This window comes from Fomitiporia mediterranea (genome assembly GCF_000271605.1).
Source record: "Fomitiporia mediterranea MF3/22 unplaced genomic scaffold FOMMEscaffold_4, whole genome shotgun sequence".
Lineage (NCBI taxonomy): Eukaryota > Fungi > Basidiomycota > Agaricomycetes > Hymenochaetales > Hymenochaetaceae > Fomitiporia > Fomitiporia mediterranea.
In genome coordinates, this window is record NW_006760389.1 from 2,984,588 (window position 1) to 3,010,901 (window position 26,314).

At 43.7% G+C, this 26,314-nt stretch overlaps 10 protein-coding genes across 10 annotated transcripts; 7 read left to right on the plus strand and 3 right to left on the minus strand.

Moving 5' to 3' along the window:
* Window positions 1-4,900: 4,900 nt before the first annotated feature.
* FOMMEDRAFT_27341 (uncharacterized protein) lies at window positions 4,901-5,482 on the plus strand (the record flags this gene model as incomplete). The annotated part of the gene is made up of 1 exon (XM_007264833.1): window positions 4,901-5,482. One exon carries the CDS (start codon window positions 4,901-4,903, stop codon window positions 5,480-5,482), a length of 582 nt encoding a protein of 193 aa, XP_007264895.1.
* Window positions 5,483-6,364: 882 nt separating this feature from the next.
* Window positions 6,365-6,932, plus strand: FOMMEDRAFT_187202 (uncharacterized protein). The gene is made up of 2 exons (XM_007264834.1): window positions 6,365-6,651; window positions 6,705-6,932. The coding sequence occupies exons 1-2, from the start codon at window positions 6,514-6,516 to the stop codon at window positions 6,726-6,728; spliced, it is 162 nt and encodes a 53-aa protein (XP_007264896.1). The 5' UTR covers window positions 6,365-6,513; the 3' UTR covers window positions 6,729-6,932.
* A 20-nt stretch (window positions 6,933-6,952) lies between these two features.
* On the plus strand, window positions 6,953-7,171 carry FOMMEDRAFT_187200 (pheromone-like peptide; the record flags this gene model as incomplete). Its single annotated transcript, XM_007264835.1, has 1 exon — window positions 6,953-7,171. The coding sequence occupies one exon, from the start codon at window positions 6,953-6,955 to the stop codon at window positions 7,169-7,171; it is 219 nt and encodes a 72-aa protein (XP_007264897.1).
* Window positions 7,172-7,586: 415 nt separating this feature from the next.
* On the plus strand, window positions 7,587-8,845 carry FOMMEDRAFT_105363 (rRNA adenine dimethylase; the record flags this gene model as incomplete). Its single annotated transcript, XM_007264836.1, has 5 exons — window positions 7,587-7,747; window positions 7,820-7,981; window positions 8,035-8,524; window positions 8,588-8,694; window positions 8,748-8,845. 5 exons carry the CDS (start codon window positions 7,587-7,589, stop codon window positions 8,788-8,790), a joined length of 963 nt encoding a protein of 320 aa, XP_007264898.1. The 3' UTR covers window positions 8,791-8,845.
* A 482-nt stretch (window positions 8,846-9,327) lies between these two features.
* Window positions 9,328-11,079, plus strand: FOMMEDRAFT_105365 (uncharacterized protein; the record flags this gene model as incomplete). Its single annotated transcript, XM_007264837.1, has 8 exons — window positions 9,328-9,613; window positions 9,685-9,767; window positions 9,827-9,848; window positions 9,908-10,008; window positions 10,061-10,118; window positions 10,175-10,293; window positions 10,348-10,487; window positions 10,548-11,079. The coding sequence occupies exons 1-8, from the start codon at window positions 9,451-9,453 to the stop codon at window positions 11,077-11,079; spliced, it is 1,218 nt and encodes a 405-aa protein (XP_007264899.1). The 5' UTR covers window positions 9,328-9,450.
* Window positions 11,080-11,605: 526 nt separating this feature from the next.
* On the plus strand, window positions 11,606-13,369 carry FOMMEDRAFT_154303 (uncharacterized protein; the record flags this gene model as incomplete). The annotated part of the gene is made up of 1 exon (XM_007264838.1): window positions 11,606-13,369. One exon carries the CDS (start codon window positions 11,606-11,608, stop codon window positions 13,367-13,369), a length of 1,764 nt encoding a protein of 587 aa, XP_007264900.1.
* Window positions 13,370-13,470: 101 nt separating this feature from the next.
* On the minus strand, window positions 13,471-15,132 carry FOMMEDRAFT_166789 (uncharacterized protein; the record flags this gene model as incomplete). Its single annotated transcript, XM_007264839.1, has 3 exons — window positions 14,781-15,132; window positions 14,288-14,707; window positions 13,471-14,179 (listed from the first exon to the last, which is right to left on the minus strand). The coding sequence occupies exons 1-3, from the start codon at window positions 14,897-14,899 to the stop codon at window positions 13,471-13,473; spliced, it is 1,248 nt and encodes a 415-aa protein (XP_007264901.1). The 5' UTR covers window positions 14,900-15,132.
* Window positions 15,133-15,456: 324 nt separating this feature from the next.
* Window positions 15,457-20,489, plus strand: FOMMEDRAFT_145727 (DNA/RNA polymerase). Its single transcript, XM_007264840.1, has 7 exons — window positions 15,457-16,151; window positions 16,231-16,504; window positions 16,559-16,937; window positions 17,015-17,555; window positions 17,636-17,838; window positions 17,897-18,252; window positions 18,318-20,489. The coding sequence occupies exons 1-7, from the start codon at window positions 15,514-15,516 to the stop codon at window positions 20,118-20,120; spliced, it is 4,194 nt and encodes a 1,397-aa protein (XP_007264902.1). The 5' UTR covers window positions 15,457-15,513; the 3' UTR covers window positions 20,121-20,489.
* Window positions 20,490-20,730: 241 nt separating this feature from the next.
* FOMMEDRAFT_166791 (uncharacterized protein) lies at window positions 20,731-23,553 on the minus strand (the record flags this gene model as incomplete). The annotated part of the gene is made up of 13 exons (XM_007264841.1): window positions 20,731-20,872; window positions 20,967-21,060; window positions 21,126-21,149; window positions 21,224-21,276; window positions 21,321-21,382; window positions 21,451-21,563; window positions 21,616-21,687; window positions 22,013-22,093; window positions 22,145-22,312; window positions 22,378-22,770; window positions 22,842-23,009; window positions 23,074-23,247; window positions 23,299-23,553. The coding sequence occupies 12 exons, from the start codon at window positions 23,551-23,553 to the stop codon at window positions 21,010-21,012; spliced, it is 1,614 nt and encodes a 537-aa protein (XP_007264903.1). The 3' UTR covers window positions 20,731-20,872; window positions 20,967-21,009.
* Window positions 23,554-24,577: 1,024 nt separating this feature from the next.
* FOMMEDRAFT_81407 (arylalcohol dehydrogenase) lies at window positions 24,578-25,913 on the minus strand (the record flags this gene model as incomplete). Its single annotated transcript, XM_007264842.1, has 3 exons — window positions 24,578-25,492; window positions 25,547-25,628; window positions 25,690-25,913. 3 exons carry the CDS (start codon window positions 25,911-25,913, stop codon window positions 24,578-24,580), a joined length of 1,221 nt encoding a protein of 406 aa, XP_007264904.1.
* Window positions 25,914-26,314: the final 401 nt, after the last annotated feature.

The window sequence follows — 26,314 nt, forward strand, 5'->3', positions numbered from 1 at the left end:
TATCATTCCCCAATGAACATGAGCGCAAGAGAAAATTAATTGTGCCTGAGTGTGAAGCAACCACTCTTTAATGCAGTTGGGCAAGAATCATACATGCACGGGCGCATCAAAGCATGTACGTAACTTGGTAAGTGGGGTGGAAAACGATAGGCCGTTCAATTGGAATTTAGTTGGCCTTTACGTTCACTGATTACAGCATTGGTAGCCCGTCTCCGTCGGAGGGTTTTACTTGTCAACGTTCCTCAACAAAGATACACAAAGCGAGACGAGATTCAGTGGATAAATAGTTCATATCATCCTCACTGCTATCCATGTCGCTGGATTTGTATGGTGAAGATAGATTGGCCTTAAAAGAATTTCTGCTTTCTTATGTACAACAGTAATGTTGAGAGAGGTTATGTGAGAGGCTTAGAGGGATCACACAAAGAGGGGGGATAGTGGACTCGGCTTGCTCTCCTTAGCGTCATTGTCCGTTGATTCAGTAGGTATATATAATATGTAGCTATGTCTCAGGTACGTCTGTTGCTTATATGCGTCATTCCATATATGTTAACACTCCCCTTCAAACATATATTAGTTTAATAATATGTTTGTTTTGCGACTATTCGTTTATTTGATTTGTAGTTATTTTTATTTTTATTTTTAGGGGTAGTTATAGTACTGCTACCACTCCCCTTCAAACATTTATAAGTTGGTCAGACTTATAAGATGTTTGATTTGCAGATTGTTCCAACATTTTTATTAGTATTGTATCTGCATCATACGTTGTGTCTGTATTATATTTGCTTGTGTATCACATATAATAATATCATTTGTATAATATAAATGCATTGTTTGTATTGTATATTTTGGTCCACTGTGTGTTAACTTCGTACTTTGTTAGATATTTATTAAGTTTTCGTTTGCTGTCGTGTTATTAGTTCTGTACTTTGTTCATCATTATATTATTAAGTCATTGTTTGTTGTCATGTAGACTGTTTGACGTGATTGAAATTGTTTGGAGTTAATTCAAAGTTTGTGCATAGTTTACTGTTCAATAACAGTATTGTTTTCACAATAAATTGTTTGAAATCATTATTAATATCATATGTGCTTCAGAGACCTGCAGAATCTCATGAGCACTGTGTAAGATTGTAAATCATGTGTTTTATTTATTAAATTTGCTTGAGTATTACTAGTAATTTCTTTTTACTTTGCTGTGAAACTAATGAATCATGCTAGTAAAATGTATATCCAGTGTTGCAATAATATCCTTCTTTAATCATTGCTGTCTGTGTTTGTCTACATTTGTATATGTGTTAAGCATTCAGTAATAACTGATTTATGTCTTCAGATTGAAGCTTTGCATTGATTATATAAACAATAATGTAAAGCAAACAAACAAACAATACATTCATGATATAATACATATATGATGCACCTAGACACATAGCAAGCTGCCTGCAGCCAGATATAATATCTATGCAACAAATATATGTTAGCATAAAACCTCATTAATCTTAGAATGAAGCAATCTAGCAAAAACAAATAACATTATTAATATTACAATATACTTATATATTAATGTTGCATTCTGTAATGAATTGTTTCTGATACATCCTGAGTAACTATGTGATCTGTTGCATTATTTCTTCAATAGCCAACATAATTATCTGTTGTAAATTGTTAGTAATGTACGTTTGTATTATTTGTTATTAACAGTGTTATCATGAATTGTTGTGATTGTGATGTCATGAATATTTATTAGTATTATAGCTATTGTTCTTTACTTTTTCTTTTGTAAAGAATAGTGCATTGTAACACAATCTACATATAAGTGATATATCAGATTATGTTTACTATAATAGTCTCCTAGCATACTTTAGTTAATCTAGTGGTATGCACAATTGTAGTATTTGTTCGACATTTTATTTGTTAATTGATTTGCTAGGTAAAGCATTTTATATATTGGTTTTATTTATTTTATTTGAATCATTGTATAGATATACTTATTAGTATCTATCTGATGTATTTCATAATGTTATAATGCTGTTCATGCTTGTATTAATTGTGCAGTGAGGGCAAATTAATTGTTTGTACAAGAATCAATTTAATAGTTTTATTTGATTATATGTATGTGCTCCATACTTGTTTGTATAGTTATTATCTTTGTATCGTTTGATTGTAGTTGTGAATTATATTGCAATTATATTTGTATTATTGTATGGATATATTATTTATTGTTTTATGTACATTCTAAAGTATTATTTTCGTTATTCATCACTTTTATCCATGAACTATAGTCTGGATTGATGAATTATTTTGTTATATGACATGATAATCGTCTGTATTTTATTTATTTTTGTATTAAACGTTGTTAAGCTAATCGAATTATTATATTAGTATTATTTGTCAAGTATGAGCATTTGTTTTGTAGTGGAATTATTATTTATTTAATGTTGAAGTTCAATTGCATGTTGTGTTGACTTCCATTATTTGTTCTAATCAATGTTATTTTGTGTTGTATTGAATGATTTACCTTTGTGATCCATTATATCTGTCTATAACTTTTATCACTTATTGTTTTTTAGGATCAGTGATAAGATTGACATTTCTGCATCATAAATATTCATTTGTTCATCTGCAGTTTTGTGTTGTGAATGTTTGCACATTTGCTACAAAGAACACTTTAGGAATATGTGCCATTTCTAAGCTTTATTATTATTAATTTATTAATTATCTGTTTGAATAACTTTTATAAGTATTGAAAATGTTATGTGATGTATAACTTTTATATTCTTTAATAAGGTATTTTGCATTCAACAGATTTGTCAGATTCATTGTGGATTTCACTTAGTAATGTAGTCAATATGTCTGTATTAAGAATTCAATATTCATCATTAGTGTGTATATTATTCAATCACTCCCCTTCAATTCTAGAAGGTTTTTCTTTGAGTAATTGACAAGTAGTGTAAGTACAGAAGTACATTGTTGATTTCCTTTTGTGTATTTGTAATTCAACAAGTAGTGTTAGTACTTTGTTATTTTACTTTCATGCATTTGTCAGTATGTGTTATAATATAACAGTATACTTTAAGTTAATTTGTGATGTTTAACATACATCATTTTGTTTAAACATTATACTGTAATGTTGTACTGTTTGTTTTATAAATTTTAATGTGATGTTTGTAATATGTCTGTAATATTTCCGACATGCTAAGAAATCTCTCTGTGTGTTTGTAGTTACAACATCAGTTGTGCATCTATTCATATCTCTGATAAGATGTAATAGATATGCTTGTGTCTGCTTTTCTTTATATATTATACTGTTTGAGATAATGCCTTAAATGTTTTATTAATTTATTTAATCATATTATATTATGATTGTCTTTATTTGTAATCATTATAATAAGTGTGTCTGTTATATTTTTTTCTTTTATTTGTTGTACTAGCTGTATTGGCAGTACTTCACTTACATATAAGCTTTGTAGCTTCAATATAAGTTTATTTATGCTTTGTTAAAGTATATCTTTGTTCCATATGATTAAATATGTTCTGTTACATTGTTTTAGTAATGGTAGAGGTATTATTCTACTGTTTGCTATTATTTTACATCATTATTATATGTTTACACTATTATAGGTGTAAAGTATTGTTATTTGTTTATTGACTATAATTGTGTACTTGTTCCTATACCATAGTTACTGTAATGTACTTTGTAACTTTATTATTATTATTATTATTATTAATTTGTCTGTAGATAGTTGTATACTTTCATAAGCTGTATTAGTGTGTAGATATCAGATGTCTTAGATATCAGATGGATATCCACTAACTTGTTTTATCTCATATCTGACATGTCCAACATATCCAAGACATGTCTTACATTAATTGTTTGGCTGTAATATCACTATATGTGTTATTATTTTATTTATGCTATAATATATATGTGTTTGTTGACAGTGTTAATCATTTGTACTATTGTAATATTAATAGCAGATGAGTAGCATTTGCTTTCTCAATCCTTCTAATGTTTGTCCATAGTATGATCAGTTATTTATAATAACATGATCTCTGTAATATTATAGAATATTTTAGTGATTAAATGTCACAGTAAGTGATACTCATCATAGTTTCAGCACCACCTGCACAGACTGAGTTATTACTAGGCCAATAATCATAATCACTAAGATGACAATCATATAATGTCTGGGTTGTATGTAGTATGGTAGATTGTGTGTCTGCAGTGTATTGATTCGTGTTTAGGATACTCAGACAAGTAAGTTGAGTTCTGTGTCATAGTATGCTGTGTGCATGCATGTGATGTGTAGAACTGTATAGAGCATAGATGTAGTAGAGTGTAGATAAAGTGTAGGCAGGGAGTGCAAGGCTCATAACCTGTTGAGAGAGGTTATGTGAGAGGCTTAGAGGGATCACACAAAGAGGGGGGATAGTGGACTTGGCTTGCTCTCCTTAGTGTCATTGTCTGTTGATTCAGTAGGTATATATAATATGTAGCTATGTCTCGGGTACGTCCGTTGCTTATATGCGTCATTCCATATATGTTAACAAGTAAGCAGTAGATCGAGATCAGCGGCAGGAAGGATGAAAGATAGATGTCAGATTAGAGCATTTCCGGTAGACATTCAAGAAGAGCAAAGAACAGTGCTTGACAAGGAGGTGCACCAGTATAGACAAATGCCAGACGAGTTGCAAGCGTGAAGGTGGAAGTCGATCACGTGCTGGTCGTTCAAAGAACGTTAGCCCAGCCGATGAATCGCGTCTCCGTCCTCAACACACTCCTTCTACCCACTGCTCGTCACTCATTCTTCTAGTTACCTACCTAAAGCTTTCCGGATAATAACAGCCCTCTACATCTACCACTCTTTCAAGAATCCAATCTGCTTCAGAAGTATATACTATGGTCCCTTGCACTAGTAGGACTCTTTTAAAGGGCAAGCACAGTGAAGAACAACGCAAGCATTCCAAGCAAAACCACAGAGTATCCATATGCTCTTCTTCTCCTGAGAAGGAAATGAAATCTACTACCTCAGTCTCAGATGATGCAACTATAGACAACTTAGTCTGGCCTTCGAAGCGTGAGGACTGCGAATGGATGGCTGACAAGGTCTCGCTTGGTGGCAAACATGCAGAAATGGACTCTGAGGCTTTCAAAGATGATATTGTCTCGTATGGAGTTCGTTCTGCACGTGGATCCTCGAAGGCGCGTCGCAAACAAAGAAGCCGCCGGGGAAAAGCTACGAAGAAGGCGAATTCTCATGACAGCGGTACTGTGACTGTTGTGGGAGACAAGACTACCTTGCATCCAAAGACGCGTCAACCTCTTGGCGATATTACAACTGAAACCGAGAGCAAATGTAATGAGACTTCTCCCTCCACGTTCCGACCTGCTTACACCGTTCCGATGGGTTGGCACCGAGCGCTGTTTAACATGCTATCACAGGCTGACAAGGACCGCTCTGAAATCAGCGAGACTGGTTAGCTGTCAATATTCGGACAGTCTCTTACGCATTACTTTTGCTACGGCACGCTATCGTATGCCTTATCAATAATCTTTACTCTGCTTTGCATCACCGCCGACGATTCATTAATCTCCCACACGATACATATTGCATGGATATATACCTACAGTCGCTCTTGGATAGACTTCAATGCAAATGTCTCCTCGCGGATTATCTACGTCATCAATCTGCAGGAACTTGCACACTCCAAAGACCGTTTCATCAATCTGTCTCGGTTACGAATTTACAACACCATTTCTCTCGTGGAATCCATTTGTTACCCGGCTCTGTTGAAATAGAGTGGACATTTCCCTTTGATATAAACGCCATCGTATATCGTAATTCCTGGTTCACGCATTCCCGAATCTCAACTTCACCTTGTTTCTTATCCTCGTATCGGGTTTGTGCTGGACAATAGATTGTAACGGCACTTTGCAAAATGCCATGTCCTGAGCATGGTAAAATCAAATTGATCGAGGAAGACTTGATCACTTTGTATTGCCACCGGAGAAATCCTATCTCTTCTTGGTTGGGCAGTTATCTATACTAGTGATATCCAACTAATAGAATATCTATAGAGGCTTTCACACACTCGGAACTTCGTGCAGAGCGATTAAGTAAGACTGGCCACTGTTCTCGGTTCTTCTCTTGTCTCGTCTGGCGTAGACCTTTTTCCTCGGAATTATTCGGCGACAGCAGATTTTTCGGGTTATACAAAATTAGTCTGTCCTGCGATTTGACCTGTCTCAGTCGGCTTGCCGTGCCGAAATTGGAGCTGTTAAATTTCCAATTTGTGTCTCACCTTCTCTGTTCACTGCTGTGCTGATCTGCAAAATGTCGATCAACTGAGTGTGTATGTTCAAGTAAAAGTACCCAGGGTAGCCTGCATTTTGGAACCCTACTGACTTGACTTAGAAAATGTCTTCACTAGCACCTTCAAGGCTTATCGCCTCAGACGTGCATTGACTTCAGCAAACTATACTCTAACCCGTATCTCGTGCTATTTTTCTACATGTCTCAAATCAAGACGCTCAATACCCGAAAACCCGAAATAACTACATGTCCTCGTACTCTTCGGGCTTTGTGGCGTCCAGTCTGGCATTTTATTGGCAAAAAATCCGCCATTTTTCATTCTCTGATACACTGCCGAGTATGCTTCGCGCAATATTGCATCTACCTTTGGGTACTCACCGTATTGTTTAGTCCATCTCTGAACAAGATTTCTGAAGATATATTTTCAAATTTCAGGCGGGTATGATCGAACCTGCTACACTGGATACTCCATGGTTTGGAGATGTTTGGACGAATGAGTGTACCTCTAAGAAGCCAGAATAGTATAAATTGACCGATGGATTCCTGGTTTTTCTTCATCACCAAGAATCGTAACTCGAGCTATCCTCAAACTCCTCCATCCCAAACCTTCACTTCGCTCCGCTTCACCTCGACTTATCATGGACACCTTTAACACTATCCTCATTACATCCTCTTCTATGGAGCGAAATGCTCGCGTCGGCTCTCAACTTCTACGAACGCAGTCGAGTGATCGCTCGTCGAGTGTCTGCAATACTTCGCGGTCTGCCCACGAAATTCCTGCCGAGCCGTCCGCTACCGATATTCCTGTCAATAATGAGACTGGTGGAAGCGGCTCCACGTATTGCGTTATTGCTTGAACTTACGGGGATCATTGTAAGCCAGACTTGATCGAAATCAGACATTTTCTCATGTAAACTAATATTGGTTATATTTTAGGTAGACATGCCTGTATCAACGCGCATTTTGTGACATACCGAAATACCCTGGGACGAAGCACTTTGGGACTCGAGAGCGACTGCAATTTTTTATTTCTTATTTATTCACATGCATGCATTCCTCATGATTATCATGTATTCTATGTTTTCTGTATGCTGGATGATATGATGCCCATTCTGATGTATATATGCACGGTAGATTACCTGGATTTCGACTTTCATAGTGTTGCCTTTGTAGAGATTTGTATTTCTTGGAATTTTACCATAAAAGGAACCCACTCATTCTGAATGATCGACGCGTGCTTCAAGTTTTCCTCCTCGTACTTATCTACCAACCATGCCACGAGCGACTACAGATCGCTTTTCGCGGGCACATCAATCTTCTGCAAAGCAAAGTTCATCAAAGGCCTCTGGGGATACAAATGGAGTCCGAAATCCGATTTTCAACACTGAACGATTTGGTCAGCATATCCTTAAGAATCCACTGGTAGCACAAGCGTATGTGATTCTAAGCCTCTGGTGTAGGACGTATCTGATGCGGGTATACTAACTTTATATCTTTCCTTATAGTATTGTAGAAAAGGCAAATTTGAGGCCTACAGACAAAGTACTGGAGGTCGGGCCTGGGACGGGTAATCTGACTGTACGAATATTAGAGAAGGCGAAACATGTTACTGCAGTGGAAATGGACCCGCGGATGGCAGCTGAGCTGACGAAGCGTGTGCAGGGAAAGTGAGTTGCCATTTCTCCTACCTCAATTCGAGTGATTCTGACATACGATCAAGACCTGAACAACGCAAGCTCGAAATCATGATTGGCGATTTCGTCAAGGCAGACCTACCATACTTCGACGTCTGCATCTCCAACACTCCCTACCAAATCTCATCACCTCTCGTCTTTCGGCTACTATCACATCGTCCACTATGTCGTGTCGCAATTCTTATGTTCCAACGAGAGTTTGCGCTTCGGCTTGTCGCTCGGCCGGGGACGGCGTTGTGGTCACGGTTATCTGCGAACGTCCAGCTTTACTCCAAAGTGGATCATATTATGAAAGTTGGCAAAAATAATTTCAGGCCTGCTCCTCAGGTCGAGTCCTCCGTAGTGCGCATTGTACCGCTTGACCCACCCCCTCCTGTTCGTTTTGAGGAATTCGATGGCCTGAACCGTATTATCTTCGGGCGACGGAATAAGACTGTGCATGCGACCTTCATGGCTAGAGGTGTTGTGGAGATGCTGGAAAAGAATTGGCGAACATGGTGTGCGGAGCAAAATATTGTAAGCACGTAGCACGCTAATTGGTGATGCATAGCTGACCTTTTCCTGTCTGTTCCGAAAAAGATTGCTACTGACGACGTTGACATGAAATCACGAATAGAAAAGGTCTTGACGGAGACGGGATATACTGAAAATCGAGCTGCGAAGATGGATATTGATGATATACTAAAGTTCGTCTTTTTCATGTTTGTTACGGATTGTGGTACTGATTGGATGGGACTAGGCTCCTCGCTGCATTCCATGATATTGGTGTACACTTTGCATAGAAACTGCCTCTTCCAACTTTTTGTAGCATTCCTGTGTACTCCCCTGTTGTTTCCGGTAATTTATTTCTCGTCTTCTCTAAGCCCCACGTGTTTGTCCATGTCTCTCTAGAAGAATGTTCCCACGACTGCCGCTGCGGATCCCACACCTCCATTCTATGTGAATGAGTCCTGCCTGAAATAGCTCATGCATCAGTGGACGTGTATCTGAAGCCTTCACAGTTCACTGGCAGCAAACTCGCTTCTCTATTTTTAGGCGAGGAAATGCTTTCTCATTTCTGGTCTAGCGCTTCCTCGTCATAGATCATGGGAGCAACGCGTGCTAGATTGTCCGTCCATCAAAATGATTTTCCTTGGATCTACCCCTATACCTGCCCTGTTCCTCGCCGCCACCACGACCTCGCACTTACTAGAGGAGCCCCTCGCGTCGCTTGCTGGTCTACTTTCTTCCATTGTACTCATTGAAGCGACCGAGCGAGGATAATCACAATGCTGTCAAGAACCTTCAACGTCCTCGCCCCTCGTCTTCAAAATGATTTTGTTGAGAGTAATGGGCTATTGGTACCACCTCAGACGACTGGCGGCATATCGAAGAGTACCTCCAGAGCTAGTGGGAGACCGGATACTCGGACGAGTGTCGACAATTCTGTAGCTGGAGAGTCGATGGTTCCGTCGACAACCCCTTTAGCTCAGCCTCCTACCCCTCACTTGAGTTCTGGGAATTCGAAGATCGCTAAGTATTTGTTACCGTCGGCGTATCGCGAACACTTGCGCCTTGCGGATTCACTTCGACTTGTTGTGACGAGGTCTAGTGTGCCATCCTGCCGTATGTGCAACGATAGAGAGTGTTGCTCTGCAACTGATGCTAATTTATCTTTCTGTATCTGGTGATTATAGTTCTGGTCGGCGAGACCAGCCTTGCGTTGTCTACGAAAAATTCCTGGCTTAAACCTGTACTCTGGAAAGGTGCACTTGACAAGGTAGTCATGACATCTTTTTACTACTCGATTATGCGAGAATGCTTAGACTTTCATGACAGCTATTTGCGGCCGAACATATGGGTATGACAGCTTCGCTTTGAACGTATAACCACAACAGCAGTTATTGAAATATTATGAAGGCAATTACGTCATCATACGGACAACTGGGCAAAAGGTTTTCGAAATAATGCCTTTATATGCGCGGATTGGGATGCACCTGCTCTTCTATGGTCCAATTGAGGTACGTCACAGTGAGCTTAGCCATATCTTTTCGTATGAACTATTTTCCCTAGATACGCTTCGTTCGTTGGAGAGCCATCCGCAATCTGCTGAAGACAGAATCGATACGTCGTAAGTCGTATTTTCGAGTTACGCCCGGTGTATGAAGTGAATTGATTTCATACTAGAGGGTAAAATCTACGATTCGACTGACCGAGACGTCGTTCGAGGACAAATTGCGTCATTCATTGAAACATATCATATCGACCTATCTGAACTGGCGCAGCCTGACTTGACTACTTACAAGGTTCGCAAGACGGAGTATGTATGTGTGAATGGCAGCTGAAATGACACGATTTAGACGTTCAATGAGTTCTTTAGTCGAAAGCTGCGACCACGAGCACGCTTGCCTGCCTCTCCCAATGATTGCTCGGTAATTGTGTCTCCTTCCGATTGTCGATTGACAGTTTGGCCTACGTGGGAAAGCTCGAGGAAAATTTGGTTTGCTCTAACCTTCCAGATAACTAATATCTCGGGAATAACTATTTTTTTTTTTGATAGGGTAAAAGGAAGACGCTTCACATTACGAAATCTTGTCAAATCTCGTAGTCTCGCTCGGGCACTTGGAGCCCGACCATCATTAGCCATCTGTCGACTTGCGCCGCAGGATTATCATCGTTTCCATTCGCCAGTCAAGGGTCTGCTGGTATCCACCACACACATTCCAGGCGACTACTACACCGTCAACCCACAAGCAGTCAACGAAGACCTAGACGTCTTCACCGCCAACACTCGCTCAATAGCCGTCCTTCAAGCATCAATCCCTCTAAAGAGTAGCTTATCGGAGTTGAGGGTCGTCCCGATTGTCGTAGTTGCTGTTGGAGCGTTACTTGTTGGGAGTATTGGATGGGATAAGAAGCAGGGTGAGATGGTTGAGAAGGGTGATGGATTGGGGTATTTTAAGTATGGTGGGTCGACTGTGATTTGTATTTTCCCTGAAGGGGTTATTTGGGATGGGGATTTGGTACAGCATTCGGAGGAGGGGATTGAGGTTCTTGTTAGGGCTGGAGAGAAGATTGGAACGTTCCCGTGATGACCATGACGAACTTGCAAGCATCTATTTGGATTTTGTTCAGTATTTCTGCGCAACTTATTTGTATTGGCAATGTTACGATCCTTCATGTTAACGAGTTAGTTATTTATATCAATGTTCGAGTTTTCTTTCAATTCATACTCCTTTTGAGAACGGAAATAAAGTTGTAGGATCGTTAGAGAGTGGAGAGCGTTAGCCAATTTATTTACTTTTTGCTTCCGAGAATTTGTAATTCCGCACGTGTACTGAACGCGTTTAGAACGCGTCGCGCTGCGCCATTGTTTGCCTTTAACCGTCACCATCTAACGCCATCCCTTGTATCTTGATTCCCACTGTCTCTTGCACGATATATCCATACCAGATAGCACTTATCATAACATGTTGAGTCTATTCATTAGCCTTGGCCCCTTCACAAAGCATATCTTCATGTGTTCATAGTAACACGGCGTTTCCAGTGTTCTAACACAACCATAACAAGTTAAACAACTCCAGCAAAAAAATATATCCTGACTCATAGCCTCATACCATGAGTCTAATGGACCCTGGCATACTCTCAAAAACACCCTATCTCGATGCAGTCTCCGCGTCACTACCCTCAGTCTTAAGTGACCTCTTGATAACCTTCGACATCTTCTCACGCGAGAGGCTCGATACGCTCGTTCGATTCTGTGCAGGCGGTGTATGTCCTCCGCGAATTGCTGGGCATGCAAATGCATGGCAGAGTGGGCAAACGCGGTTACAGGCGCGGTTAGCGCAGATCGAGCCGTCGACGGGCGAGAAGCGTGTTCGTAGTAGTATGGAGGAGGATGGCGTTAATGGAGATTATGGGTCATTGGCGAATGGTGGAAGTGGAGGCTCAGCAAGTAAAAAACCAAAGTTGGCGTTAGGAGCAGATGATGGGATGGCTGATACAGAGGCACTTTACACGCTACACTCCCTTTCGATATCTGCGCCCGTTCGAAAGAAAGTGGATATATCAATCACACAAGAAGCGATACGCCTAACGAATCCATCTACCGGATCTCTCGAGGCTCGCATTCCCTTAACGACTCTCAAGCGCGCTTTTCTGATCTCCAACCTCGCAAAGAACAAGAACAAAGAGCAATGGGCTGTGACGCTCATTTCAGCCGATACGTATGACAAAAAAGCTGACGCGGCTAGTCAAGTGCAGTTGACGTTCAACGTTGATAAGACGGTTCCTGGCGGGAAAGATGGGCTCAAAACAACATCTGGTGCTGGTGCCGTGCAGGTGTCACATCCAAAGGGTGCCGATACCCTACCAATACTACGAGAATTCCTCTCCCATCTCCCCTCACAAATCGAACTCCACATCGCCGAGAAGAAGAACTCGCACTCTCAAGCATTCAAGTCAAGTTCAGGCGAACCGTACGTAGACGCATACCTCGGCGCAAAGGAAGGTTCACTCTGTTTCTTACCGAGAGGGATATTATGGGCGAACGCTCGTCCGTGTGGGTTTTATGCACTTGAGGATTTGGCGATGGATAGTGAGGTACCGGGGTTGGGAGGTGTGAAGACTTTGAGTGCGACGGGGAGGACGTTTTCTGTGTTTATTCGGCGACGGGTTACTTCACTTTCACTTTCACTCGACTCGGATGCGAATGTGATTGGGGAAGGAGTAGGGAGTGATTATGGTGAAGCGGAGGAGGAAGAGGAAGAAGAATGCGAAGAAATAGAGTTCGCGATGATCGATGGCCGTGAACAGGAGAACGTTAATTTGTGGATACGCAAATATAAACACTACTTTGGGAAACCTCGCGAGACCTCGAAACAGACGCAGATTCCATTCACAGGTACCTCTTCGAAAGGTGTGGATGTGAAAGGTAAAGGTAAAGGTAAAGGCAAAGCGCGCGTCGACCTACAGGAAGAAGTCGTCCCAGTGGCGAACGATGATGGAGAGAGCGACGCAAGCGACGAAGATTACTCTGCACCAAGCGATTCAGATGGGGGCGAACCGACGAGCGAAAGTGATAACGATAGCGGGGTGGATGAAGCGGGTGAACAGGGGGATGACGAAGAGGAGGAAGCCGAAGAGGAAGCTGATCTATCCGGCGAAGATGAGAATGAGGAGGCGGAGGATGAGGATGAAGAGACGGAAGAAATGGACCTCGACCCAGCAAGACACCTGCTCCTGAGACCAGGCGCCATGCCACTGAGGATGAGTAAAGCAGCTATGGAAGCTGCTGTTGCGATGGTTACGCAGGACTTGGCTGGGTCGGGTGTGGAGGATGAGGATGAAGAGGACGAGGAGGAGGTTGATCAGCTTGAATGAAACTTTGAAAGTATGTATGCGATTCACAGCGGGTCATGGTTCTAACTTCTGAATATCTGTACTGTACAATACGTCAAACGCGTAGCTATATTTTATCTATCCTATGATACACATCGGGTATTGGTATTGGTATAGGTATTGGTATTGGTATCCATATCAGAAACAGAAGAAACAGAATCAAACGACTCAAAACCAGACAAATCACCCAAACTAACCAAAGGCCTCAACCCCTCCACGATCCCAGCTCTCGTCCTAGCCCTAACATCAAGCAACTTCACATGTAACTGTAACGTACCAGCAATGAAACCTCTAGCAGTGATGATAAACAATAACTCATCTCCCCATAACGTAAATTCATTCTGCGTTGACCAGTACCAATCCCCTCTCTCTCCTCTCTCACCTCTTGCAGAGGAAGAAGAAGAAGAAGAAGAAGCAGCAGCAGGTCCAGATATTTGTATAGGTAGCGATTCGTCAAACGGTTCAGGGAACGCACGGTCAAACACCCGCTCCGCTTCCCGTTCATCGTCGTCTGTGCGGGCTCCAACACCAACAAACGCCGGTACCCTCCTCATCCTCCACCAATATGCGAAATGTTCAAACCGTAATCGAGTCCCGTCGATATGAAGTCGAGAATCAGGTAAGACCGAGACGATCAAGCCGTTTGGGTCAGAATCACAAAACTCGAACGCGGAGTAGGGTTGACGTTCGAGTTGGTGTTTTGTTGATGGGGGGAGAGAGAGACGGTAGGAGGCTGTTGTGTCTGTTGGGTCTGGGCGGCCGGATTTGTCTAGGTCGAGGTTGCCGACTAGTCTGATTGGAGTGAATGGATGTTAGTTAGTTGGAGGAAGAGAAAGGCGGGAGAGGAGGAGGGAGAGAGAGTATATGCGGTTGACGAGCGGGATGGAAAGGCTCACTCACTTAAGTGCCAAGTTCCTCGCATAAATAATAACAGGTTTCACAGACCCACAATCAAACGAACAAAGTCCCGAAGTCGTATAACTCACACTCTCAGGGAAATTCCCCTGCAAAACATCTTCAAACCTCACAACACGTCCCGAAAATCCCGTCCAAGCAAAATCAATACCCGGTTGACGTGGAGTCGTCAATTGCGCGTGTAACCGAGAAAGTCCGTAGAACGCTGCGTCTTCAGCGAGGTTACGGAGTGCGGTTCGCATGTCCATCGTACGTGGTAGAGCACGTTCGGCGAGTGGGAGGATTGTGTATCCGCTTAGGTATTCGAGGATGATTGCGAAGAGGTCGGGGTTGCGGTCGACGTAGATTGTTGTGCTGCCTGATTCGGAGAATGAGCCGAAGAAGATTGCGGTGAAGTAGTTTGGTCTGATAAATTGTAGGGAAAGGAGGTTAATTAGGTGTGTTTCCCAATGGAGCAAGGGACAAGGGGAATACGCACGCGTCGAATTCGAGCTGACTCTTGCGCAGTGTGAACTCCTCATCCCGCACGACGATTGTGTATTTTTGAGGTTTTGTCGTTACAGCCGTAGCAGTTGAAAGTGGCGAAGGGGTTGACATGAATATCGAGTGTGGCGTGTATCTTCAGACTGGATAAGCAAGTAGTGTTCGGTGGGTGGGGCCCTTCGGGGGCAAAGAATGGGACGTGCAGTCAAGCAAGAATACGTCCGCAATATATCTGCGAACGCCAAGAGTAAAAAGCTTATTTACTGAGCCACAGGAAGCAGGAAACGAGGTGTCGTCGTCGTGATAGGCAGGCGAGGTGAATAGGAGGAGGCTCTGCCTGGAATCTGAATGACGGGGACATTAGTGGAGGTGTCGTTATGAGATGGACATGAGATAGATCTGACAAGGGGCAGCTGTTCCCTGGCTGGGATGATGATTAAGAGAAGAGAGTAATAGCGTAAGGTCGTTAAGGTATATGATACACGCAGGCAGTAGCGTCTGCTCTATCAACGCCGCAACGCTGTCCTGCGCTGCGAATCAGTACAGCCACGTGATGATTGACACAGCTCCACGTGCTGATCGACATTGCCTGATATGGGTATTACCAATCCCAAGTTTTTCGTCTGCAACGGCTCTGCTGGTCAAACACTCTTTTTCTTTTTCAAGGTCGACCACGACGACCCGTCTGCTCGCCGCTGGTTGTACTCCGTCCATTTGAAAGAAAAAACATGATCCCGCTAGCACGGCGCTCGACGCCGAGGAAGCTCGGGACGGCTTTACTGTCCTGTTCTCGTCAGAGCCTACCTCGGCCAGCTCGTCTCTACTCGACGCCCTCGAGACGGAACCTTGCGCAGGCTCTGGCGACTGCGCCAGCGCCCCGTGTAGAGGACTACGCAGCGCAGATGTCCAGCCCACAAGCAAGCCAAAAGGTTGCTACTGGCTCCGACAGCGTGCTTTCCGACGGTATCCATGATTTTTTGCAGCGAAGGATGACCTACACACTGTTACCTCCTCCCGTACCAGGTGACACGTCGTCCCCAGCAAACGATATGATCTTCCCCGGTTCTCCCGTTCAAGAAACTCTCACTATCATAGATGCATGTTTGCATGACTGTTACGACATCCACCGTGCTCAGTACCTTTTTGACAACTTGCGAAACGGCTCTTCGAGCGAAGCTGTCTTGTCACCTCGTCTGTATAATCTTTTCCTTGAAGCTTATCTCGAGATGGCGCGTACGAGAGATGTTGATAATAGAGAAGAATGGTTAGAGAAAGCTTGGCTTTTGTATGACGGCATGGAATCGAATTGGGAGGCTGTAGCACCGAGTCATGGAACGTATGCAGTTATGATGAAAATCTGGTTGAGGTAGGTTTTCTACCTCCTATCTATTTATACCCATCAAAAAAAAAAAAAAAAATCAACTCGCTCACGCTTGTTATCTCAGTAAACGAAGAATGGGCGTTACTTCAAGTCTCTACAACGAAAAAGACCCATCTTACATGTTACAATGTATGATGGAGCGCAAAATCAACGTCGTCAGCGTCGTAGCAGACCGATCACTCACTCCGGCTGATGCTTCAGAAATCATCCAGGAACTATGTCGTGAAGCAGCAGAGTTGAACTTACAGCACGTCATTAATGATCTCGGGCAAGCACAAGAAATCGCGAATGATCCGTTAGAGGGTGTCCCGGAGGTGATGCCTGTAAAAGTTTTGAAGGTATCTGACTCTTTTTGTATTCTTTTGCATGGTATGCTCAGATAGGGTTTTAAGCACGTAATACCCACCGCGACAGACCTACCAGAAGGTCCAATAGACCCTTCAACAGAAACCGCCGAAGCAATCAAGACACAAGAAGAAGTAACACCCTTCAACATCGCCAACCTCCGAAAACACCTCGCAGAAGTCGCTTACGCCCACCGACTCTTACCCGATGACACAGCAGCACGTCAAAAACTCCTTGAAGCATCAGTCTACGACCTCGCTAACGAGCGTCTCAAACACGAATCAGAAAAACTTGAAGAAGTCGTAGGGAATGAACAAAAGCTCATGTCTGCGCAACTCCAGAAATGGATGTTTGATTGGCATGAGAAGTTGCAGCGACGGTTGACTGCGGAGATTGAGATTATTATTCGTGATGAGGCTTCTGTGGGTGAGTTGTACACTCTATACTCTTTCTCTTAATTATTATCTGTGTAAAATGTACTGATTGCTGGTTTCTTCGCAAAGGCCCCTCAAGGAAAGATTCCAACACCAAAATGCGAATGGGTCCCTTCCTCTCCCTCCTCAAACCCTCCAAGCTCTCCCTAATCACAATCCTCGAACTCATGCGTCTCCAAGGCACAGGAGGTGTAACAGAAGGTATGAAAACCGCACGAGCACTCCTTACAGTAGGCAAAGCTATCGAAATGGAGTATAAAGCTCAGATTCTTAAGAAGAATAACGTGCATGTACCTGTTATGTCTTCGTTTTCGTTGACTGCTGCTGGTGGGGCTGGTGCTGGTGGAGGAGGAGGTGGTGCTGGTGGGGGTGGGATTGGTGGGGGTGGAGTTGGGAGGATTAATGATTCGGGTTTTTTCACGAGACGTGCGTATGAGGAGTTGAGAGAGTGGAGGAAGGCTGCGAGTAAGCATTTTGAGGATAGTCAGGAATGGGCGAGTGATTGGACGCATGCGATTAGGGTGAGGGTTGCGAGTTTTTTGGTTGATTGTTTGATGGATGTTGCGACTGTGACGAGGACGGCGGTTAATAGAAGGACGGGGGAGGAAATGTAAGTAGTCAGACAATCACTTTTCCCCCCCTTCCATTCGGTGTCATACGTCTGTTTGCTAACTAACTGTACACGTTTAGATTTGAACAACAGCCAGCCTTCTTCCAATCTTATGAGTACCTACGCGGTCATAGGCTCGGTGTGATTCGACTCAACCCAGTTGTCGCTGAACGGCTCCAGAAGGATGATATCAGGGCGACTTTACATCCTCGGCATTTACCTATGTTGGTCAAGCCTAAGGCGTGGATCAACCACGATGAGGGCGGGTACATCTATAACAAAAGTAAGTTATCTCTTCTCTGAGGTTTGAACCTCTCTAATTTCGTTATTTTATCTTGTAGACTCCGTCATGCGCCTCAAAGACACCCAAGAACAACTAACCTACCTCCGACACGCCGCCCAAGCCGGTCACATGGAACACGTCTTCGCAAGCCTAGACGTCCTAGGCAGCACACCCTGGGTAATCAACCGAGAAATCTTCGACGTAGTCCTACAAGTCTGGAATTCAGGCGACAGATTCGTCAAAATCCCCGAAGCGAATTACCTAGAGCCCGAACCTGTTAGGCCGGAGAATTATGATACGGATCAGGCGGCTAAGACGAGGTATTTGATGGCTTGGAAACAGTGGCAGACGAATAAGGCGAATAGTCATTCGACGAGGTGTAGTGTGAATTATAAGGTTGAGATTGCTCGTTCTGTAAGTCATAAAATCACACTTTATCTGTTGTTGAATGTTGTGTTTGACGGGCGTTTTGTTTTTAGTTCCTTGCTGATACGATGTACTTCCCACACAACATCGACTTCCGTGGTCGAGCCTACCCCATCCCTCCACACTTAAACCACATAGGAGACGACCTAAGTCGAGGACTAATGAAGTTCGCAGAGAAAAAGCCACTCGGTACTTCAGGTCTCCGCTGGTTAAAAATCCACCTCGCAAACCTCTCAGGGTTCGACAAAGGCAGCTTCGAGGAGCGCGTACAATTCGTTACGGACCACATGGCTGATATCATCGATAGCGCGGAGAGACCACTTGAGGGTAACCAGTGGTGGGTTAAGGCAGATGATCCTTGGCAGTGTTTAGCAGCTTGCAAGGAACTGCATCACGCTCTCGAATCTAGTGATCCGGAAGGATACGAATCGAATTTACCTGTTCATCAGGACGGTACATGTAACGGCTTGCAACATTACGCTGCTTTGGGTGGAGATGCGATGGGTGCCCGACAGGTGAACTTGGATATCACCGATAAACCTTCTGACGTGTATACACACGTCGCAGACATGGTCGAGTTGAAGATCAAACAGGATATCGAGACGGGGAATAAGTACGCTGAGATGTTACAGGGGAAGGTCTCACGTAAAGTCGTCAAGCAAACAGTCATGACTACTGTTTACGGTGTCACCTTCGTCGGCGCTCGCGAGCAGATCGAAAGACAACTAAAAGACCGCGGTGATATCGCTGCACACGAAGTATGGGGCGCCTCAGCGTACCTAGCAAAATGCGTCATCGCCAGTATCGGCGACCTATTCTCCGGAGCAAAAGCCATCCAAACCTGGCTCACAGTCTGCGCTCGACTCATCGCCAAGTCAATCCCTAAAGAGCGTATCGACGCTGCTATCGAAGAGAACATCCGACGAGAAATGAAAGCTGCCGAAAAAGCCGAAAAGGCATGGAAAGACGTCGACAAAACCATCACTCGGTTCAAACAAGCACGCGCTCTCCCCTTCTCTCGATTACCAAAGGAACAAATGACAAGTGTAGTATGGACGACTCCACTAGGTCTACCCATCGTCCAACCTTACAGAAAAACAAAACGTAAACAAGTAATGACGAGTATCCAAACAGTCTTCATCTCCGACCCTAACGCTCCCTCCGAAGTGAACACATCGAAACAAGCCAGCGCGTTCCCACCCAACTTCATTCACTCCCTCGACGCAACGCATATGATGCTCACGGCTTTGGAATGTAACAAGGCTGGATTAACATTCGCGAGTGTACATGATTCATATTGGACACACGCAGGCTCGATAAATAAGATGAACGAGATTATTCGAGAGACGTTCATTGCGTTACACGAGTCGAACGTACTTGAACGTTTGAGACAGGAGTTTTTGGATAGGTATAAGGAGTATCAGATTCCGTTGATTTCGTTGAGGAGTCAGTCGATGCTTGCGAAGGTGAAGTTGAGTAAAGCGGATTTGGTTGCGTTGGGGAAGGTTGATGCGAAGGCTGCTGCGAATGTTGCGAATGAGGTTGAGGAAGCGGAGTCGGATGAGGAAGTTGCGAAGGCTATTGGTGCGCTTCCTGAGGAACCTGATGCTGTTGAGGACCATGAACACGCCATAACTCATCCATCCTCATCCTTATCTGGAGTAGAGACAACGGAAAAGAAGAAGGGACGAGGAAGGAAAGCGAAAGTACCTACGGAATCTGCAGAGGTCGCAGCGCAGAAACAACCAGAGTACGAGTCCCGGTTCATTAACCTTGTCGATATCCTTCCAACTCTACCGAAGAAAGGCGAGTTCGACGTACAGAAGATTAAAGATAGCAAGTATTTCTTCTCGTAGATTTCGCAACTTGTCAATGACCGGCTGGTTGGAATTCGGAGCTTTTCTCATCACCTGCACGTATCGACGCCCTTCGCTCGACTCGATCTTGGTCTTGGTCATTCACCTCGGATTCGTCAAATCAAATAATCGCACCCATGTATTGCTACCCTTCGCTATTCAATATTCTACCCTCAACATCTCCCTAGTCTCACCGCACATCACTCTTCTCAGTTCCATGACATACCGATACTCCTATCCCTATGTTTATTACTCTTCACGTATTACTTTCCTCATTCACTCCGATACATATTTTCATTTTCATTAAATAGATAGAAGGCAAGCTAAACGAAAAACATCCCTTATTGCACATCCTGCATCTCTTGTCTCTCACCTCACCCTCATATACTTACAAATCAGTCTATTTTTCTCCCTTGTGAACTTTCACATGTAGATACGTCGTGTCCTATGGTGATTGTAATAGGGTAGTTGGCGCACTCTCTTTCGTCGAGAGGTGTTAATTGAGTTACAGCTTACATCAGACAGAGTGCTTTCATCTACGCCGAGTGGCACACTACACAGCATCAATGCTGAACAAACGTTCTTTGAGCTGTACAATCAATCAGCAGATCCGACAATAAAAAAAGAATTTGATTGTTTATTTCGACGTCAAGGTTACAAGACGCAATAAAGCTTATAAAACTGCTTAAGTTGATGCTTATACGCCGGGATTCGTGCAATAATATGCAATGCGAGGAACATGAACGTCCGATCTGATGAATTAACCCCAGGAAATACCAGCAAACAATACAGCGGGGCCAGTGAGATCGCTGACGATGGGGAAAAGGCGAATAAATAAATGCTCACGGGAATCCAGACCGAGGATCTGACGCCCAGCCATTCGCGCATTTTACGTCGGTTTCGAATTCTCGAGCTCTGCATGCTCCTTCTCGAGCTTTGCCTGTAAAAAGAAGGAGCGAAGAATTCAATTTATGTGATCAACAAATCGAGGTAGGGTGTACGCACAAGTTCAGCCTTCTTCAGCTCGATCTACTCCGCGTTTTCAAAGGAAGATTTTGCTAGTTAACCATTTTTATATGTAAGTTAATTGAGAAGATACTTACCTCTGCACGTATCCTCTTCAACTGAAGAGCCTCGTGTTGCTTAACATATTGATCTGAATATTTAGAGAGAAAATCCATCTGTTATTCCTTTGTCCACAGATTTTCGTTGAAGTTGGGAGCAAAGAGTAGGACATGCCTTCGTGTGCCTTCTCTTTTTTCCTACATGGTGACGAAAAAGACGTTTAGATGAAACATGACGATAAGAATAATGTGATAGAGAAACGAACGAGAACTCCTTAGACTTCGCTGTTGCGCCCTCTTGGTAGATGGTTCGTGCGAGCGTGAGGCGAGCGAGGCTCGGAATGCGGCGAGATGTTATGGCGCGAACGGGGAGCATTTTCTTGTGATTTGATTGTGAGGAGTAGTTGGTTATTGGTCAAGTCAAGACAGACGAAGTTCACCTCTGTCGGCGAAACGAGTGCGTACGGAGCGTGCCGGGTGTGTGATGTACGCGTGACGCTGAACTAAGCTGTCACAAGTACATATAGTCACGCTTCATTGAAACGAAAATTCCAATGCGTGCAACGCCCGTTCGTAATATTAATAAGTAAACATTCACTTTTCGTTATATTCTGTATTCACATGAGTTTATCCCGTAGGTTCTGCCTAGTTAATCATCCCGTGAATCTGTGCTTTGATGACTCAGACGGATATTACTCATTCCAAGTCTTAACTCCACTCCGAATAAATCGCCTAGGCAATTCCTTTCCAGAAAGTGCGGTATCATCCAACATACATATACAAGCATCTGTCACCTTATCCAAGTCCTCATTATTCTTCACATTGTACCTCCGAAATATGAAAAATCGCGTTCAACTTCGGTGGAGTCCGCTGTGATCCATCGTCTTCACATTGAGCAATCCACTTTCCCTACCAGGGTTGCTAAGCTAAACCTAAATTAATAAAGCATTGAGTACCTACTTTATATCCGTGTCCATTAATGAGCACAGTTCGCAAGGATGTTTTACCCTGAGCCCTTTCTAGTAAATCTTTGTCAACTTTTGGCATAGAGCTTTCTTTTAGATTGACGATTGTGAACCGTATTTCTCGTAATCTAGACGTGGAATTCATTGGATTCGTAAACATTTCCTATATTAGTGTGCAGAGGTTAGTCTATTGAAGAGGACGGAAAACGTCATGATTGTTAGACATACGAAAGTTTGTTTTCTGACGCATATATCCACCTCTTCAAGTATTTCAAAGCCTTCTCCTTCTTTACCGAACATTTTTCTAAACGCACGCTTCCCAATATACGCGCTAGACAGTCTTAGGATTCGTAAGGTTTCCCTATGTCTCGAGATAAGGTGATCGATTAAACCATCGTGGCTGATTGCATGTCCTAATAATCCCTTCCTATATCCTTTCTGGCAGTTCCTTGGATTCTCACATGCGACATCCAGGACGGCGAGCGGTGAAGATGAAGTTATCCGACGTATCCAAACACACATGTTCAAGACTTCCTTCCGGGAAGCAGTATGTGCATGCCTCACTTTAAATGATTCCAAGACGCGTAAACGAGGGAGAGTCGTGCCGGGTATGAAATTTTGCTAGATCAAGGCCGAAAACAGAAGGATAATCAGTCATTATCAATGAAGGGTTCTTGCACAGCGAACCGTACAGTATAGTGGTATAGGTCGAGCCTGCGAAGCTTGGACAGCTCATTGAGAAAAGGAGATAGATCGTCATATTTCAGCGAATACGCTACTCCCAATCCGAAATGTTCCAGCTCCTGAGAAACCGGAAGTAGAGAAGTCAATATCCCAGGCGTGACGGATCCGCAGTCATCCTAGTTGTAGGGATTAGTAAAACATCAGTTAATAATTTTGCCGTTTCGGAGAAACGCTGCAAACCTCCAGGCAAAGAGTATGGAGTGGGTGCTCCAAAGCTCGCAGTACGTCTGGTAGAGGTACAAGGACTTCAGGTGTAGGGCTCGCAAGAATCAGACTGTGAAGCTGTGTCAGCTCCTTCGGAGGAACCGGGCAGAGCAGAGTGGGTTTTGTCTTAGCGCTTTCATCTGGGTCATCCTGGATGCAAGTATAAGCAAGGAACGTATAGAGCTTAAAAGACAGAATCACTTCGAGCGGTTTATATTCGAAAGGCTCTGCATCCTCTCCGTCTGCATCGGACTCATCTTCGATTCTATCCAGACTTTCCAGATCTCCTTGAGCCTGCTCATCACCCTCTAGTCCTTCATCTTCTTCTGTAATGGCTTCAAGGCTCTGAGCAGGTCTAGCAGAAGCAGATTCCGGAATGGGCGGCATAGAGAATGGTACTTTGATCGATAGCATCTCCAAACTAGGTAATTGCGGTAGCAGATTCACGACGGCCATTGCAGCTTCGGTGTCGGAAAACATTGGTCTCCAGACAAATGAACGCAGTTTTGTATATTTTGGTAGGATCTCTTTGAGCACATCGTTGATGGGTCTAAAATACGGTCCAGGGAAAATAAATCCTGCAGTGTATTGTGGTGTCCAACAATTAGAAACAAAAGACGACAGCATCCATGAACATTTATTGGAAGAGTCTGACCGGTTAATTCAAAGCTTCGTACATATTCTACATTCCTGGGCAACAGCGAAGAGGCCAACATGTTTCTTAAGCGATCGTCTGGTACTATTCATGCATTTGAGTTGATTTCTTGATAATACACGAGGATGTATATCTCTTGAGAAAAGAAGACATACATACTACTTTATTGTCCATAAATTCTCGCAAAGTCTCCAGATTAGAGCGTGATGAAACAGAGATCCTTTGGTATAAAACATGGCGAGCCGCGGTGCTGCAAAGTCTGTTGACAAGACCCAGAGCATAAAGTGTGCTCTTGTCCTCGACAAGATTTTGTGCTATTTGGATCAACAGACACTCATCGAGCACAGAAAGGGACCAAGCTACAGTCATGAGAATGATGAGGTGATAGATCTGATACGATTCGTGCAACGGACGTTCGTTTGCGTAGACCCACAAAACGAGTGATCGGCGCGATCGACAGTTGCAACTTCTTTCTCTATTCGACTTCTGTAACCTGCATGCTTACAGATGCATCCTCGGGCGTACAACTTTGTTCTGCTTCTTGTACCTCAAACTACGCTTTCCTGCGTGTCCTATGTTTTCACTGCTTTACTTGAACTGTTGGGTCGAGCATTCTCCACTACGCTCGTAAGGTGTATACGGATCAATTTCAACAGAACCTGCGCACTTTCGTTCGTGCATGCAAGAAGTAGCACACATCCGACACGCATAACGATCAAATACACGTCACATATGATGAACAGGCCTCGACAACATAGTAAATTTAGAATGTAAGGTGCGGAAAACGTGGTCCACTGTTCACCACTGCCAAGTCATCACTGATTCCTACCCAGACGCAATCAGGCTTTGCCCGGCTTTATAACCTGCTTGGCGGGCCAGATATCTTCGTGTACCAAATTTGCTGTAAGAGCTGGTCGACCGGTACCATCTCCCTGTTTCGATGACCACAGTCAGAAATAACGCCAAAATCTGATAAAAGTTGCTCACAATAATGTCATGAGGGAAACCCGGCTCGAACGGTATGATGCTTTCCAAATACTTCATCTGTTCTTCCGAAATCAAGATCTTCAGAGCCTCAATGTTTGCCATCAAGTGCTCGACCTTCCGACCTCCAATAATAGGAAACACGTATGGCGTCTTCTGCATTACATATGCAATCGCCACAGCAGTGATATGTTCCGTCCCGACTTCCTTCGCTACCTTTTCAAGTGCCACGCTCATTTTCTTCTCATTCTCGTCACGCTTCCATTCTGCTCGGAGAATGGTGCGGCCTTTCTCTCCAGTTGCTGCACGCCTTTCTTCCTCTGCGTCAGTCCGGAATCGACCAGATGCAAGGACGTTCCAAGGAGCAAGGGCCAAACCGTGTGCACGCGCCATTGGGATAATTTCACGTTCGAAACTACGATCCATCACATTCCATGCACCCTGATATATCACGAACGGCGTTTTTCCGTGTTGTTTCGCATACATATTTGCGTGGACGACGACCCAAGCAGGTGCATCGGAGATCCCGAGATAGAGAACCTTTCCTGAAGAGACAAGATTGTGCAGAGCATCCATGACTTCTTCAACGGACGTGGTGAAGTCCCAGAAGTGGATGTAAAAAATGTCGATGTAATGAGTACAAAGTCTCTTAAGACTCTGATCGACATTGATTCTCATTGATTTAGTGTTGTTACCGTAAAAGTTGACTTTGATACCGAGGTTGTTCTCGGTAAACGCTGTGTCCATCATTGTATACTACCGAAAATACATTCAATTATTCAGTATAATGCGGGAAAATAGGCGCCTTACCTTTGTCGCGATGACAAGCTGGTCTCGAATCCCACGTTTCTCGGCCCACTCTCCAATGAACGACTCAGATGTTCCAGATTGACTTGAAATCAGCATAACGGTCAGTTGATTATGTGTTGCTGTGAATTAGAATAAGTACTTACTAGACGTTTGCAGTGTCAATGAAGTTTCCTCCCGCTTCGAAGTACGCATCAAGTAGCTTGAAAGACGATTCCTTATCCATCGCGCCCATGCCAATCTTATGATGTTGGTCACCGATGTTGCCCCCGCCGAGCTGGAGTGGAGAGACTCGGACCCCCGCGAGAGGGGAGAGGACGCGGTAACGTCCAAGTGGCGTTGAAGGAGGTGGTGCAGGTGCGAATGACATTTCAGGCTAAAAACTGCAAAGTGTCTGAGGAGAGAGCTGAGCTGATCCAGAGATACATAGCAGGGGACCAATTTATGGGCTGTTCAAAAGCTCTAGGTGTGGGATGTGATGCGCGTAATTCGATGGGCCGCGGAAATATCACCTATACTCGCGACCAATCTTTCTTACGAGGACTGTCTTGATAGCTAAGCAGAACTAATTTTGTCGGAAAATCTTTATCACCTCTTGTAATCCAATTTACTCATCGGAGTCTCCACCACAGTGTACTGGTAAAGTGTCATATTAGGTTACTCAATGCAAGGACAAAAATAAAGCACCGTTCGACACCAACAGCAGCTTAACACCCCCTAAGGTCAACTGGTGAGATCTATATGCTTATACAAATGGACACAATTCTCCCA